Source organism: Leucoraja erinacea, chromosome 15, assembly GCF_028641065.1.
Source record: "Leucoraja erinacea ecotype New England chromosome 15, Leri_hhj_1, whole genome shotgun sequence".
In the NCBI taxonomy this organism is placed as follows: domain Eukaryota; kingdom Metazoa; phylum Chordata; class Chondrichthyes; order Rajiformes; family Rajidae; genus Leucoraja; species Leucoraja erinaceus.
Window position 1 is genome coordinate 33,393,019 of NC_073391.1, and position 15,374 is coordinate 33,408,392.

The 15,374-nt window shown below is 45.3% G+C and overlaps 1 protein-coding gene across 2 annotated transcripts in view; it reads left to right on the forward strand.

Annotated features, from left to right (window-relative positions):
• Nucleotides 1-14,876, forward strand: part of zfyve27 (zinc finger, FYVE domain containing 27) — a 93,495-nt gene extending 78,619 nt beyond the window's left edge. For both annotated transcript variants that reach the window (XM_055647088.1, XM_055647089.1), the window contains 3 exons: nt 9,495-9,541; nt 12,242-12,323; nt 13,423-14,876. In XM_055647088.1, the coding sequence (XP_055503063.1) occupies nt 9,495-9,541; nt 12,242-12,323; nt 13,423-13,487 (194 nt within the window). In that variant the 3' untranslated portion in view covers nt 13,488-14,876. The remainder of the gene's footprint in view (nt 1-9,494; nt 9,542-12,241; nt 12,324-13,422) is intronic.
• Nucleotides 14,877-15,374: the final 498 nt, after the last annotated feature.

Below are 15,374 nucleotides of genomic sequence, written 5' to 3' on the forward strand. Positions count from 1 at the left end.
CCCCGATCAACCCCACTGCCTCTTGCCTGCTAGATCACCGCTGTTCAAAGCTGGTTGTAGAGTGTGGATGTCCTGGCAGGCAGTTAGACATGGGGTATGACACGTTCACCGTAACCCCGTCCACAAAATAAGACCATGTAGGTGTGCGTGGAAGAGATGGGTTCCTTTAGTTTAGTTTAATTTAGTTTAGAGATACACCATGCAAATCATACTCTACATGTCCAATCAAGCCCTTCACACCAGGTAGTGTAAAGAGAAAAATACCAGAAAGCATAATATGGTGTTGCAGCATTGTACAGTTGCAGAGAAAGTGCAGATCTTTAAAAAAAGTGCAAGATCTGCACTAAGGTAGGTTGGAAGATTGGGACTATACCATAACCCACCTGTAGCCTGACAACAATGAGGACGAAGCTGTTGGGGCAGCTCGTAGTTTTTCCATCGTCCAGTCATTGCTGAAATATAATCTGATGGCCGATGTGTGCACACCCAGTACACACAGAGATAATGACCAGATAATCTGACTGAAAACAAAATTGTGTTGGTTAAGGTTTAAACATTGATGATCACATCGAGAAGGCAGCCAGCGCTTTCTTTCAAAATAGTCGAGTTTCATTTATTATTGGCACGTGTACCGAGTGGTGAAAAGCATTTTTGTTGTGTTCTATCCAGTCAGCAAAAAGACTATACATGATTACAATAAAGCCGTCCACAGTGTAAAAGATACAGTATAAAAGGAATAACGTTTAGTGCAAGATAAAAGTCCAATTTAAGACAGTCCACGGGTCTCCAATGAGGTAGGGTCAGGACCGCTCTTTAGTTGGTGAGAGGATGATTCAGTTGCCTGATAACAGCTGGGAAGAAATTGGCCCTGAATCTGGAGATGTGCGTTTCCACACCTCTGTATCTCTTGCATGATGGGAGAGGGCAGAAGAGGGAGTGACCCGGGGTGAGAATGGCCCGTGATTATACTGGTGGCCTTGAAGTGTAGATGGAGTCAATGGAAACCGTAGTGGCGGAAGATCTTTCAAGTCCACCCTTTGTTGGGGGCAGGGTGAGGGAGGTGATTAGGTTGGTAGCTATACATCTGCACGTGAATGGAAGTGGTGACTACTTGCAGGTCCTCACCCAGTCTTTGTAGCTCCACAGAGCACTACTAAATGCTCCTCAGAGACAAGGAGCTTAAACATTGCTGTTTAAATACACAAAACTTTGCTGTTTCATAATATTTTAGGGTTGGTGTCATGAGGCTTAACTATTAAATTTTAAATGATATATTAAAAACAAGTGGTTCTAATCTGACAGAGTTTTTGATTTATAATCCAGTGTAAATGGTCTAAATTGAAACCAGATTAGACTGTGAAGAGTTAGTTTGTAACTGCGATCTTATATGGACTGTGTGGTTGGTTGCAATATGGATTTAGGATTTGCACCATTATGGTTACCTGGTGTTATTGGTATTATGTTAATGTATTATTGATTATTATATGTTTATTTGTATGTTACTGCATTAATGGGCCAGTTGAGCTGCAGCAAGTTAGCATTTAATTGCTCCAATCCTAATGAATGGAGCAATTAAATTCGAAGCTAGCAGCTTCAAATTCCTGGCTGTTAACTACTCAGAGGTCCTGCCCTGGCCCCAGCCCATAAGCTCATAAGCCATAGGAGCAGGATAAGGCTATTCGGCCCATCAAGTCAAGTCTACTCATTGACAACGCCCAGAGGATTGTAGGCTGCCTTCTCCTTACCTTGGAGGACCAGGACGTTTGAACGGTCGGTCAGGCAGACTGTTTTTACACCCCAGTTTTTACCCCACTGCTATAAAAGCACTTGTAGCCGCCAAGGAACGCAGGGGCGATACAGACTAAGGGACTGTGGTAACTGAAATCGACAGAAGGATGGAGGGTTGGGTATCTATCTTTTATTATTTTACCGTGTATGTATCGTTAGCTTGACCTCTGCACTGACTCTCCTGCCTTCTCCCCCGTACAACCCAATGACACCCTTTCCTCATCAAGTATCTGACAATGTGTGCCTTAAAAATGATTACCACCTTCTGGTTAAAGAAATTCCTCATCTCCTTTCTAAAGGTATGTCCTTTTATTGAGAATGTGCCCTCTGGTCCCAGATTCTCCCACTAGGGAAACATCCTCTCCATATCCACTCTGTCCAGGCCTTTCATTATTCGGTAAGTTTCAATAGGTTTCCCCCCCCCCCCCCCCCCCCCCCCCCCATCATTCTAAACTCCAGCGAGTGGAGATCCCGAGCCTGTACTCTACAGGGTGGGCAGGGCCGTGGAAACACAGTCAGTCTGAATAAAGATCACGACCTGAAACGTCACCCATTCGTTTTCTCTAGAGATGCTGCCTGACCTACTGAGTTACTCCAGCATTTTGCGTCTATCTTTGGTATAAACCAGCATCTGCAGTTCCTTCCTACACATTTTGTCTGCTCCACTGAGAAATCTCCTCAAGGCATGCCTGCTTTGACGAAGTTCTCCTCCCCGCTCCGACGAGAGTTCTGAGTGATCCTCGCCAGTCTGAAGTGCTGGAGTAACTCATGGGGTCAGGCAACATCTCTGGAGAAAAAGGATGGGTGACCTTTCATGTCGCGGCCCTTCTTCAGACTCCTGTCTGAGAGTCCAGATCCCGACCCATCCTTTTTCTCCAGGGATGCTACCTGACCCGCTGAGTTACCCCAGAACTGTGTCTATGTACAATCAGACCATGATCTTGAAGGATATTGGAGAATATTCACGGGACATTGGAGAATTAACCTTCCCTGTAGGATATCAGTGGTCCAGATGCTTGTTGATGACCAGCCTCATGCCTTTCATTCCTGAGACTTTTTTTAATAGTTCAAGATTTATGATTAGAATCTATGTTTCCCAGCTGGCAAAGTGGGAATCAAGTGGGATCAGTTTTCCAGGACTCTGGGCACTAATCCAGTAATTTAACCCGTGCGTTGTTACCCTGGCCATTTTGTTGGCGTTCATACTGCCCTTCCAACAAAGTTCCCACACAGGAGGCACTGATGATATGACGGCAATCAAGAAAGTCCGCCTTCCCTCAGACAGCACCAAGCGTCACCTATCCATGGAGCTGCTGCCTGACCCGCTGAGTCTCCCTCTTCTACCAGTCGTGATATATCAAGTACAAGATGGCATTTTTAAATTGGCCCAAGAAACCTTTTCACTGTGAGGTTCTCCTCAAGCCATCCAAAAAATAATGATCACACATTACTTCGAAGCTCTCTTCGTTTCCCAATATTCCACATGTCTTGATGTCATCTCTTCGACTCGAGACCTTCATTCATTTGAGAATGGATCTCGGCTGATTGTAATCAGCCAATGCCACGCTGCACTGCCAACAGAATCTTTTTGGATGATGACCCAGTATGTTGATTCAATCACAAGGAAAGCTCATCATCGGTCAACTTCGTCAGAAGTTTGAGGAGATTCGGCATGTAGGGAATAGTTCATTGAATTTCTACAGGTGTACCGTGGAGAGCACTGGTTGCGTCATGGCCTGGCTCAGTAGCTCGACCGCTCGGGAACGAAGGAGGCTGCAGATGGTGGTGGACGTTGCCAATCACGGGCACTGACCTCCCCACCATTGAAAGGATGTACTGGAGGCTCTGCCTCAAGGAGGCAGCCAATATCATCAAAAACTCACCCACACCACCCTGAACAGTTTCTTTCCAACAACCATTTCACGCTGCCTCGGCAAGGCCATCAGCATTATGAAGGACCAGTCTCACCCCGGTCACTCCCCGCTTCCATCAGGCAAGAGCTACATAAGTGTGAAAACGAACACATCCAGATTCAGGGACAGTTTCTTCCCAGCTGTTATCAGGGCAACTGAAAAATCCTATCACCAACTAGAAAGCAGTCCTGAACCACTATCTTCATCATTGGAGACCTTCAGACTATCCTTAGTCGGACTTTATTTTACATTGCACTAAATATTATTCCCTTTATCCTGCATCTGTACACAATGGGTGCTCAATTGTAATCATGGATAGTCTTTCCGTTGACTGGAAAGCTTTTCACCGTATCCTGGTACACATGACAATAAACTAAATTAAACTCTTGAACCACCCTGCACAACCCTTACCTCAACCTTACCTCAGCTACCGAACTGTTTTGTTTAACCTGCACTGAACCTTTTTAAAGTTTTAAAAAAAACTTAAAAGTAACTTTTTTTACTAAACAGTCTTTAGTTTGCACTATTATGGTCTAGATACACAGTATTACTGTTAATTGTTGATTATTGTATATTTATTTGTTGTGTTAGTGTGTTAATGTGCCCGTAAAGCTGCAGCAAGTAAGAGTTTTATTGTTCCGCTCGTGGAGCAGAGGACAATTAAACACTCTTGACTCTTGAATTAAGAAGATATTAATTGAACAGAAATGATCAGAGATCAACATTGGCCATTTATGGAATCATTTTAGAGAACTGCTTCAACATCTGACAAGAGGGCTTGATGAACACATTTGCCATTTCACTCAGGGATGTGACCTTACTCTTCCCTGCCCTGTGTTTTGATAACCTTGGTGCATTTTGCTTGTTCAGCAAGTGTACGTTGGGAACCTCATACACAGAGTCACATTAAACAGATGAAGCTTTTGCAATATAAACAAGTCACCTATCCAATCACATCTGGAAGAGTGATTTACTGCCAATTTCTCCTCAGTGTTATCATTTGGGATAACTGGTATTCAGCCAGGAGGAATATGACACGGACAGAGCTTTTGTTAACCCTTTCACCACTTCTGCACTCACTGGTGCAACTGGCAAAACGTTTCCCCAAAGATCGAAACAAAATGCTGGAGTAACTCAGCAGGTCAGGCAGCATCCCTGGAGAAGATAGACACAAGTGCTGGAGTACCTCAGCAGGTCAGGCAGCAGAAGAGCTTGGGTAGGCGACGTTTCGGTTTGGGACCCGCTGATTTTGGGGGCAGGAAACGGGAACAGGAAACGCGACAACACCTGGGTGGAAATAAAAGTGTCCGTGTGCAAGCTTTAATGAAGGCAAAAAAAAAAAATCTGCTTGTGTACCTCAACTACCATCCACATCCCTTTAAGGATGGCCCAAAGCACTTCACAACTGAAGAAACACTTTTTGAAGCAAGGTCAAGTTTGTAAGGAAGAGACACAGCAAAAAGCCACGGTGTGAGTGACTGGACGATGAGTCTTACCAATGTGGAACGGTTCAGTCAGGCATCAGGAATCGCCTTCCTGCTGTTCAGTAACACAACCTAGCTCCACCTTAAGTATCTTGGCTTGGCCTCAGACACACTCCACTTAGAACACAGAACATTACAGCACAAGAACAGGTCCTTCGGCCAACTATGTCCACACCAAGTTATAGAAACAAAGAACTGCAGGTACTGGCTAAAACACAGATATCTGAAGATGGGTCTCAACCCGAACCTTTCGATAATCACCAGAGATGCTGCCTGAAAATGCTGCGTTACTCCAGCACTTTGTGTCATCTTATGATGTCGTCCTTGCCCATTGAATGGGCCAGTCTAAATCCAACTGAAACCAGCAGTTTATCTCATTGTGTCCCAGTTAACTAATTCAAAGTATGTTCTGAAAACATAGCAAATAGGTGCAGGAGTAGGCCATTCGGCCCTTCAAGTCAGCACCGCCATTTAATATGATCCTGGCTGATCATCCAAAATCAGCGGTAGATAAAAATGCTGGAGAAACTCAGCGGGTGAGGCAGCATCTATGGAGCGAAGGAAATAGGCAAAGTTTCGGGTTGAAACCCATCTTCAGACTGATGTGTGGGAAGAAGAAAGGAAGAGGCAGAGCCAATGGGCTGAAGGAGAGCTGAGAAGGGGAGGAGAAAGTAGGGACTACCTGAAATTAGAGAAGTCAATGTTCATACCGCTGGGGTGCAAACTGCCCAAGCGAAATATGAGGTGCTGCTCCTCTAAATTTACGTTGGTCTTCACTCTGGCCATGGGGGAGGCCCAGGACAGAAAGGTCGGATTCGTAATGGGAAGGGAAGTTGAAGTGCTGAGCCACCGGGAGATCAGGTTGGTTATTATGAACCGAGGTGTTCGGCGAAGCGATCGCCAAGCCTACGCTTGGTCTCACCGATGTAGAGCAGCTGACATTTAGAGCAGCGGATGCAATAGATGAGGTTGGAGGAGGCGCAGGTGAACCTGTGCCGCACCTGGAAAGACTGCTTGGTTCCTTGAATGGAGTCAAGGGGGGAGGTAAAGCAACAAGTGTAGCATTCCTTGCGGTTGCAAGGGAAAGTGCCCGGACAGGGGATGGTTCGGGTGGGAAGCGACGAATTGATCCTAATAAATGCAAAACCATTTGAATATTGGCCCTGTAGTCTTCTCGGCTCATGGGACAAGCTGTGTGGAAGAGATGGACACAAAATACTGGAATCTCAACGGAAGAGATCCTTCGGTTTTCATCCTGTACTTGGAGTCGTTTAGTGAACTTGGTTTGCAGAATCCAGCATCATTGGTACAGCCAACAATTATTGTCCCTTCCCAATGCTTCCAAGCAGAGTGGCTTCTGAGTCAACCACACTCTAGTGTTACTAATAGGCTAGGCTGGGGAACGATCGTAGGTTTCTTCTCCTGGAGAGCATGAGGAAACCAGATGGGTTTTTAACGACAAACCAGTGGTTTATTGGTCATTATTTCTAATGGCCAGGTTTTGTTGTAAATCCCACAGCAGTCATGATGAGATTTCAACTCTAGATTCTGGACTGTTAGTCCAGCAGATACAGAAGTTTGAAAGCACATTCCGCCAGAATCAAGGTAGACCAAAATGCTGGAGAAACTCAGCGGGTGAGGCAACATCTATGGAGCGAAGGAAATAGGCGACGTTTCGGGTCGAGACCCTTCTTCAGACCAGAATCAAGATTAGTTTCTTGCCAGTTGTTGACAGGCAACTGAACGGTTCTCTGATCAGGGTCAGCAGCATCACTGGTTAACATGGACAGCTTCTCCAGACGTTTTTGGTCGGGGCCCTTCTTCAGACTAAGGTTAGATTTTGGAGACACAAGAGTTTGAAGATGCTGGAATCTTGAGCAAAAAACAAAGTGCCCAACCTCAGCAGGTCAGGCAGCATCTGTGGAAGGAAATGGACAGTCAACGTTTGCGGTCTGGATGTTTGAAATTGTTTAAAAATGGTTACATTGTGGTTTGAAAAGGTAGCTTTTAGTGTTTTTCTTTTAAGAAAGGGTAAAACCGTAATAGTTGGTAAACGTAATAGAAACTGTGGGTAGAACAATTTCATTATTTTTAGCTCTAATTCAATTTTAAATACTTAGGTCATTTGTGGCCAGGAAGCCTTTAACCAAGACTCATCTTGGTCTCTGGGTGGTTTTATTGCCATAACTTTAACCAAACGTGTGCAGTAAAGTTTATAAGGTGGGTGAATCAGGGAGAGAAGGATTCCTTTACATTCAGCATCAAACTGTTTTACAAATCAATGATAGGAAAATACAGTGAACTCCACCTTTTCATTCTTCATTCTTTTGCCGAGTTTGGATTATGTTAATGCCAAGGAGGTGATGGGGCAGCACAGTGGCGCAGCGGTAGAGTTGCTGCTTTCCAGCGCCAGAGACCCGGGTTCGATCCTGACTTCAGGTGCTGTCTATGCGGAGTTTGTACGTTCTCCCTGTGACCGTGTGGGCTTTCTCCGGGTGCTCCAGTTTCATCCCACATTCCAAAGATATGCAGGTTTGTAGGTTATTTGGCCTCTGTAAATTGTCCCTTTGGGTAGATAGAACTAGTGTATGGGTGAATGGTGACCTGTTTCCAAGCTGTATCTCTAAACTATGAAGGAAAATCCAAGACAAAAGCTGCAAACTGTGACTCGCCGAAGTGCACAGGGTGAATAAGCTTACAAGACTGGCCTATGCGATTAACTGGTGACACAAGGAACTGCAGTTCACACACAAAGTGTTGGAGTAACTTAGCGGGTCAGGCAGAGGGAACGGGCAGACGACGTTTCGGGTTAGTCTGAAGAAGGGTCTCGGCCAAAAACGTCACCTGTCCATTCCCTCCGGAGATGCTGACAGACCCGTTGAGTTACTCCAAAACTTGAAATCAACTTTTATTTTAATCACCATGGCCTAGCTTACCCTGGGACAGCACAGTGGTGCAGCGGGCAGAGCCGCTGCCTCATATCTCAGTGACTCAGATTCAGTCCTGACCTCCGGTGCTGACTGTGCAGAGTTTGCACATTCTCCCTGTAATCGCATGGGTTGCAACCCGGGCACAGATTGTTGGATTAGTTGTCCACTGTAGATTGTCCCCAGTGAGCAGGGAATCTGGGAGGAGCTGGTGGGACTCCTTGGTGGAGTTGTGTGGTCCTTGATTATGCTGGTGGTCTTGCCGAGGCAGCGTGACGTGTAGATGGAGTCAATGGAAGGGAGGTCGGTCCGGGTTACATCCACAACTCTCTGTAATTTCTTGCGGTCTTGGATGGAGCTGTTCCCAAACCATGCTGTGATGTATCCCGAGAAAATCCAGATAAAGTGCCTTGAGACATTGTTAAAGGTGCCACATTCAATGTCGCGGCTTTTCAATGGAACAGGAGAGTTCCAGTCATAGAGCTGTACAGCATAGAAACAGGCCCTTTGGCCCAGCTCATCCATGCCAACCAAAATGCCGCATCTAAACTAGTCCAATTGGCTCCGGATCCCTCTAAACCTTTCCTATCCATGTACCTGTCTAAATGTATTTTAAATGTTGTTATAGTACCTGTCTCAACTACCTCCTCCTGCAGCATGTTCCATATGTACACCACCCTCTGAGTGAAAAAGTTGTCCAGCAGTGTTCTTGCCCCTCTCACCTTAAATCTGTATCCCCTGATTTTCCGACCAGAAGTAAAAGGGGTGCATTCACCCCATCAGTTCCCTTCATAATTTTGTACACCTCAATAAAATCAGCTCTCAGCCCCTTGTGCTCCAAGAAATAAAGTCCTAGCTTGCCCAACCTTTCCCTATAAGCGCTCTGAATGTCCGAAACGTCACCTTGTCCTTTTCTCCAGAGATGCTGCCTGACCCGCTGAGTTACACCTGCATTCGGTACAAGCAAACATTGCAGTTGCTTTGTACACAACCTTCCCCCCAAAGTTCAGGCCGTCAAGTCATGGCAACATCCTTGTAAATCTCCGTCCAATACCCAGTTACTGCAGGAGAAAGCCTCAGTTATTTAGCTGTGCGTTTCTTTCTCAAGATGTTTAGTTGAAAATGTTCAGTCAAAGCGTTTCAGCAGTGATCTTCTGTATTGAGCAGCTCAGCGAGCAACCAACGGTGTCAAATCGCATTGCCCGTGAATTAATATTTAATGATTGTTCCAGAGTGCGCTGAGGCAATCAGGGCTGCAATAACAAAACAGGAATGCAGTGTTCGTGTGGAAGAAGCTTTGTTTGAATAACTGTGCGTTTTTAATTTATGTTTCTCCTGCACCTGTCATCACTGACACACTACCCCCCTCCCTCTCATTTCAGGAAGCTGTTACAACTGCTGCTCCACATTTTCAGTCCTGAAGAAGCGAGTGAGTATTTTATTCCAAACATGACTCATGCCGTTGGTAAAAGGATGGTCATTCGTGCTTATTGACTTCAGAAAACATGGCTGTGGATTGAACAGAAGTCTAGTTTAGATAGATACAAAGTGCTGGAGTAATTCAACAGGTCAGTCAGCATGCCTGGGGACAAAAAGGATAGGTGATATTTTGGGTCAGGACCTTGACTGTCACACTGAAGAAGGGATTCGACCTGAAACGTCACCTACCCTTTTTCTCCATCGATGTTGCCTGACCCACTGAGATACTCCAGGACTTTGTGTCTTTCTTTGGTATAAACCAGCACCTGCAATGTCTTGTTTCGACATTTTATGTTTGTTCAGTTTGGACACACAGCGTGGGAACAGGCCCACAGAGTCCACACCAACCTGCGATCTCCCGTTCACACTAGTTCTATCCTACACACAGGGGACAATTTACAGAAGTCAATTAACCTACAAACTTGTGTAGAATATAACTGCAGATGCTGGTATATACTGAAGATAGACATAAAGGGCTGGACAGGCAGGGTCAGGCTGCATCTCTGGAAAAAAAGGATGGGTGACGTTGTGGATTGCTCCATCTGTAGAATGGTCCCAATCCGAAACGTCACCTATCCTTTTTCTTCAGAGATGCTGCTTGACCCACTGAGTTACTCCAGCACTTCAAACTTGCAAACCTGCATGTCAGGGGTCAGCAACCTTGTTCTGCATAGGGGCCAGGGCCCATGTCTGTGAGCGGATGGCGGGCCACATCTATTGCCATAGTTAATAACTGGAGGTAATAATAATATACTAACTAAACTTTGACTTATATTTATATATTTATGCAATATTATGTCTACTGAACATAGCAGTCAGTTTGAGACACAGCTATTGAAACTACCCTCACCTCTATCTGTCCTATACTTCATGCAGACCCTTTGTTACCCTCTCTTCCCCCTCCCCCATTCACTCGCTCCTCCCTCTCCCCTCTCTCCTCCCCCTCTCTCTTCCCCCTCCCTCTCTCCTCACGCTCTCTCCACCTCTCCTCCCCCTCTCTCCTTTCCTTTCATAAGTTCATAAGTCAAAGGAGCAAAATCAGGCCATTCGGCCCATTGAGTCTACTCCGTCATTCAACCATTGCTGATCTATCTTCCCTTCCCAACCATTTTTCTGCCTTCTCTCTGTAACCTTTGACGCCGTTACTAATCAAGAACTTGGTAATCTACATCTTTAAAATACCCACTGACTTGACCTCCTCAGACATCTGTGGCTATGAATTCCACAGATTCACCATTCTGACTGAAGAAATTCCTCCTCATCTCCTTTCTAAAGGTACGTCCTTTTATTTTGAGGCTGTGCCGTCGGGTCCTAGACTCTCCCACAACTGGAAACATTCTCTTCACGTCCACTCTGTCCAGGCCTTTCACTATTCGGTAGGTTTCAATGAGGTGGGCAATGAGGTTCAAGAAGGTCATCTTTCTAAACTCCAGCGAGTACAAGCCCAGAACCGGCCAACGCTCAGCATAGCTTTAACTCAACCATCCCAGCGATCATTCTCGTAAACCTTTCCTGGACCCTCTCGAACACCACCACATCCTTTCTCAGATATGCGGCGCAAAATTGCCCACAATACTCCAAATGCAACTCGCCCGGTTCCAGACCTGGAATTGGCAGCATTCCTGCTCCTCCCTCGTTTCCTGGATCTGAAAGTGTACATATATCAATGTTATTGTTGGCGGCTGCTGTTTAACCACAAGGAAGTGCTGCGTGATGGTGATCGGAGGGGGGCTGGCAGCCATCCAGGCCGCTCACAGTGTGTTGAGTTAATGCTGAGGCTCCCGCTCACACCTGTAATCGGCCCAGTGTCTCTGTCGGATGCCACGTGAGGTGTTTGATTGAAATCATGGACCCAGTCGAGGGGGTTAAATACCGTTACAGCAGATCCTTGGAAATTTATCCGTGTCAAAATTTCCCTTTCTTCCCCGGAGTTACTCCTGGAATTTTAATATTAACAATAAAAAGCTACCATGAGCTGTTGTTTGGCGTTAAAGCCACCATCTGATGAATACAGATATACACTGGCAATTATTGGTGACAATGGCAAAAATAATGCCATGCATAAAGCAGTTATTGTCGTTTAATATTACTGTGTACTATTTGTAGTTCAGATTTAGTTTGGTTTTAAGCCATATGCTTGATTACGGTGAGGTACAGGCACAATGAAGAAATATTCCTGACAGCAGCATCACATGTACATAGACTCCAATAAGGACAATCATAATTGCACACAAATTGTACCCAAACTACACACAAATTATGTAAATCACACATTAATCATGCACAAATTGCACAAGCGTTGCATGCACAATTCTAAAAGAAAGAAGATGATGAGGATCCTATATTACAGATGCCACCTCCTTGTGGTAGTGCCTCATACAGATGCTTTCGATGGTGGGGAGGGCTGTGCCTGTGATGTTTTGTTAAGACTGGGTATTTTGAATGCTCTGAACATTTCTTGCTTTTTTACTGCTCAATTGAGATCTAATTGAAGCTTATGCAACTTATGTATTGATCGGGGATTTACACAGATTCAATCCAGTGTACAAGCTGTGTATCAGTTGTTTTTGCTGTAAATGGCCGCTGATGCATTGGTCGGTCACATTTTGTTAATGCTGATTTCCTACATGTTCTACTTTCTTGTTCCTAGCGTAACTGCAGCAACTGTGGTAACAGTTATTGTTCAAGGTGCTGTTCATTCAAAGTCTCCAAATCGTCCATGGGAGCCACAGGTAATTGCCACTCTCTCTTCTCTACTGCGTCCTGTCTTTTGGTGGTTTTCCCCAAATTAAAACGTTATCAAACTTGGCGGGCACGTTACAAACTCTGGTTGTGAACTGAGCAAAGTTTGTAAACAAAAGGATAATATTTTGCGGCACTACTGATAGGGCTTCTGCCCGCAGCGTCAGAGTCTCGGCTTTGATCCTGATCTTCCTCGGGTGCTGTCTCTGTGGAGGTTACATGTTCTCCCTGTGACCACGTTGTTTTTGCCCGGGTACTCCAGTTTCCACTCAAATCCTAAAGACGTGCTGGTTTGTAAGTGAAGTGGCCCTCTGTAAATTGCCACCTTGTGTAGAGAGTGGATGAGAAAGTGGGATAACATAGAACTAGTGCGAACGGGTTGCATGGACTCAGTGGGCCGAAGGGTCTATTTTCATGTTGTATCTTTCAATAAATCAATCGATCATTGAATCAGTGTTTAGAAGCAGGAGAAAACCATTCAGCCCATTGACTAAGTCGTCAAATTTGGGGAAGAACATTCTTGCAAATGAGGGAGTGCAGCGTAGATTCATGAGGTTTATTCCCGGGATGGCGGGACTGTCATATGTTGAAAGAATGGAGCAGCTGGGCTTGTATACTTTAGAATTTAGAAGGATGAGTGGGAATCTTATAGAAACATTTAAGATTATTAAGGGTTCGGACACGCTAGAGGAAACATGGTCCCGATGTTGGGAGAATCCAGAAGCAGGGGCCACAGTTTAAGAATAAGGGGTAAGCCATTTAGAACGGAGATGAGGACAAACTTTTTCACCCAGAGAGTAGTGAATCTGTGGAATTCTCTGCCTCAGAAGGCAGTGGAGGCCAATTCTCTGGAGGCTTTCAAGAGAGAGTTAGCTCTTAGAAATAGCAGAGTCGGGGGATATGGGGAGAAGGCAGGAACTGGGTACTGATTGTGGATGATTAACCATGATCACATTGAATGGCGGTGCTGGCTCGAAGGGCCGAATGGCCTACTCCTGCACCTATATTGTCTATTTTGTAAACTAAAAGAAAATGTTTGTGTCAGAATTGCACGGCGTTAAAATCGTTCTCTACTTCCTTCTCTTTCAGCTCCAGACGCTCAGCGTGAGACGGTGTTCGTTTGCAGCCAGTGCAATTTTATTTTGAGCAAGTAGGATGATGCTCCTCTCCCTCCCTCCCTTGCTCTCCTTCTTTCTCCTCTTTTTGTATGAACATTTTGCTTTTATGTTTTAACTGGAATTCACCGACTGGGCAAACTCGAGACGAGGAAGCTGCGGAAGGCTGTTCCAGGCCTGTGAGTGTTCACGGTATCTGGGGAATCAGGGCAGGGGTCCAGGTACAAGAGAAACATTGATTCTGGAATCAGTGCTTGTACGTCATATAATATAATGTCACAAAAAATAATATATATCCTTATCTTTAAGCGTTGCCTTCTGCTGTATATTTTGTGAGATTAGACACTTCCTTTTTTTTGTATAGCGTGCGATGTAGAACAATATTGAACGAGTTGGTAAAACTCTCCAAACCCTTAAACTTCATTTCTTTGTCATTCTTTTGATATCTGTGCTGTTGGTCTTATTTTCTTTTCTCAATAAAAACGACACACTGCAGAAAATCATGTGTCGAGCATTGCAGGAGATGTTGCTACATTTGGTGAGGGAATTATTTATAGTATGGAAAAGATACTGCTTTCTAACAGGTTATTTGTTAATACTGCCATAATCATTAAATTTCTCCACTTTTTGGTCAAGGCAACGGAAAAAAGATGCAACGCCTTGTTGTTGTGATATTCTGATGTTTAGGGATATGGGTCAGTGCTGATATGGCGCTGAGGTGTAAGATCAGTCATTACTGTTGGGCTGAATGGCCGCTTCCTGCTCCTGCTTAGAATCAAATAAATAAGAGAAGAAAGTGTTTAATTGTCATATGTACTGGGAACAGAATAATGAAATTCCTACTTGCTGCTGCTTAACGAACCCATTAACAAAATTCACACGCAGATAAACGTGCAACGTTGATTATGAAAATATGCAATCATCAATAATCCAATAAATTAATCCTCTCGGTAACCGTAATAGAGCAAAGACCAGAAGTCCATAGTCCGACCAAAGACACAGTCCAAAAAAGATTACGGTTGCTGAGGTTAGTGTTGTGCAGTGTTCAAGGATACAATATAGAATAATACAATAATAATTTATTAGCCAAGTATGTTTTGCAGCATATGAGGAATTTCATTTGCCAAGTCAGTCGCACAAATAAAAAGCAACAGAACACACAAAAAACATTTTAACATAAACATCCACCACAGTGACTCCTCCACATTCCTCACTGTGATGGAAGGCGAAAAAAAAGTTCAATCTCTTCCCTTCTTTGTCCTCTCGCTGTCGGGGGCCTTGAGCCTTCCGTTGACGGGACGATCTGGACTCCCGTAGCCGGCAGCATTCGGGCCCGCAAGCCACCGCACCAAGCGATCGGACCCCGGGTCAGGGCTTGTCAAACCATCTGTGTAGTTGGAGCTCCCGACAATAGTCAATAGTCAATAGTCAATTTAATTGTCATTTGGACCCCTTGAGGTCCAAACGAAATGCCGTTTCTGCAGCCATACATTACAAACAAATAGACCCCAGACACAACATAATTTACATTTTACATAAACATCCATCACATTGTTGTGATGGAAGGCCAAAAAAAAACTTATCTCTCCACTGCACTCTCCCCCCCCCCCCCCGATGTCAGAGTCAAAGTCAAAGCCCCCGGCTGGCGATGGCGATTGTCCCGCGGCCATTAAAGCCACGCCGGGTGGTGCGAGGTCGCACACCAGGTCTTGGTGTTAGAGCCCCCGGCGTGCGCTCGCAGAGTCCCGCGGCCATTCCAAGCCGCGCGGGGCGGTGATGTTAGGCCCCGCTCCAGGAGCTCTTCGACCCCGCCACTCGGGCGGGAGAAGTCGCCGTTGCAGGGGCCCAGAAAGGCGGTCTCCCTCCAGGGATCCGCGGGCTCCCGGTGCCGACGTCCGCAGACCCGCAGTAGCAGCCTCCTAATCT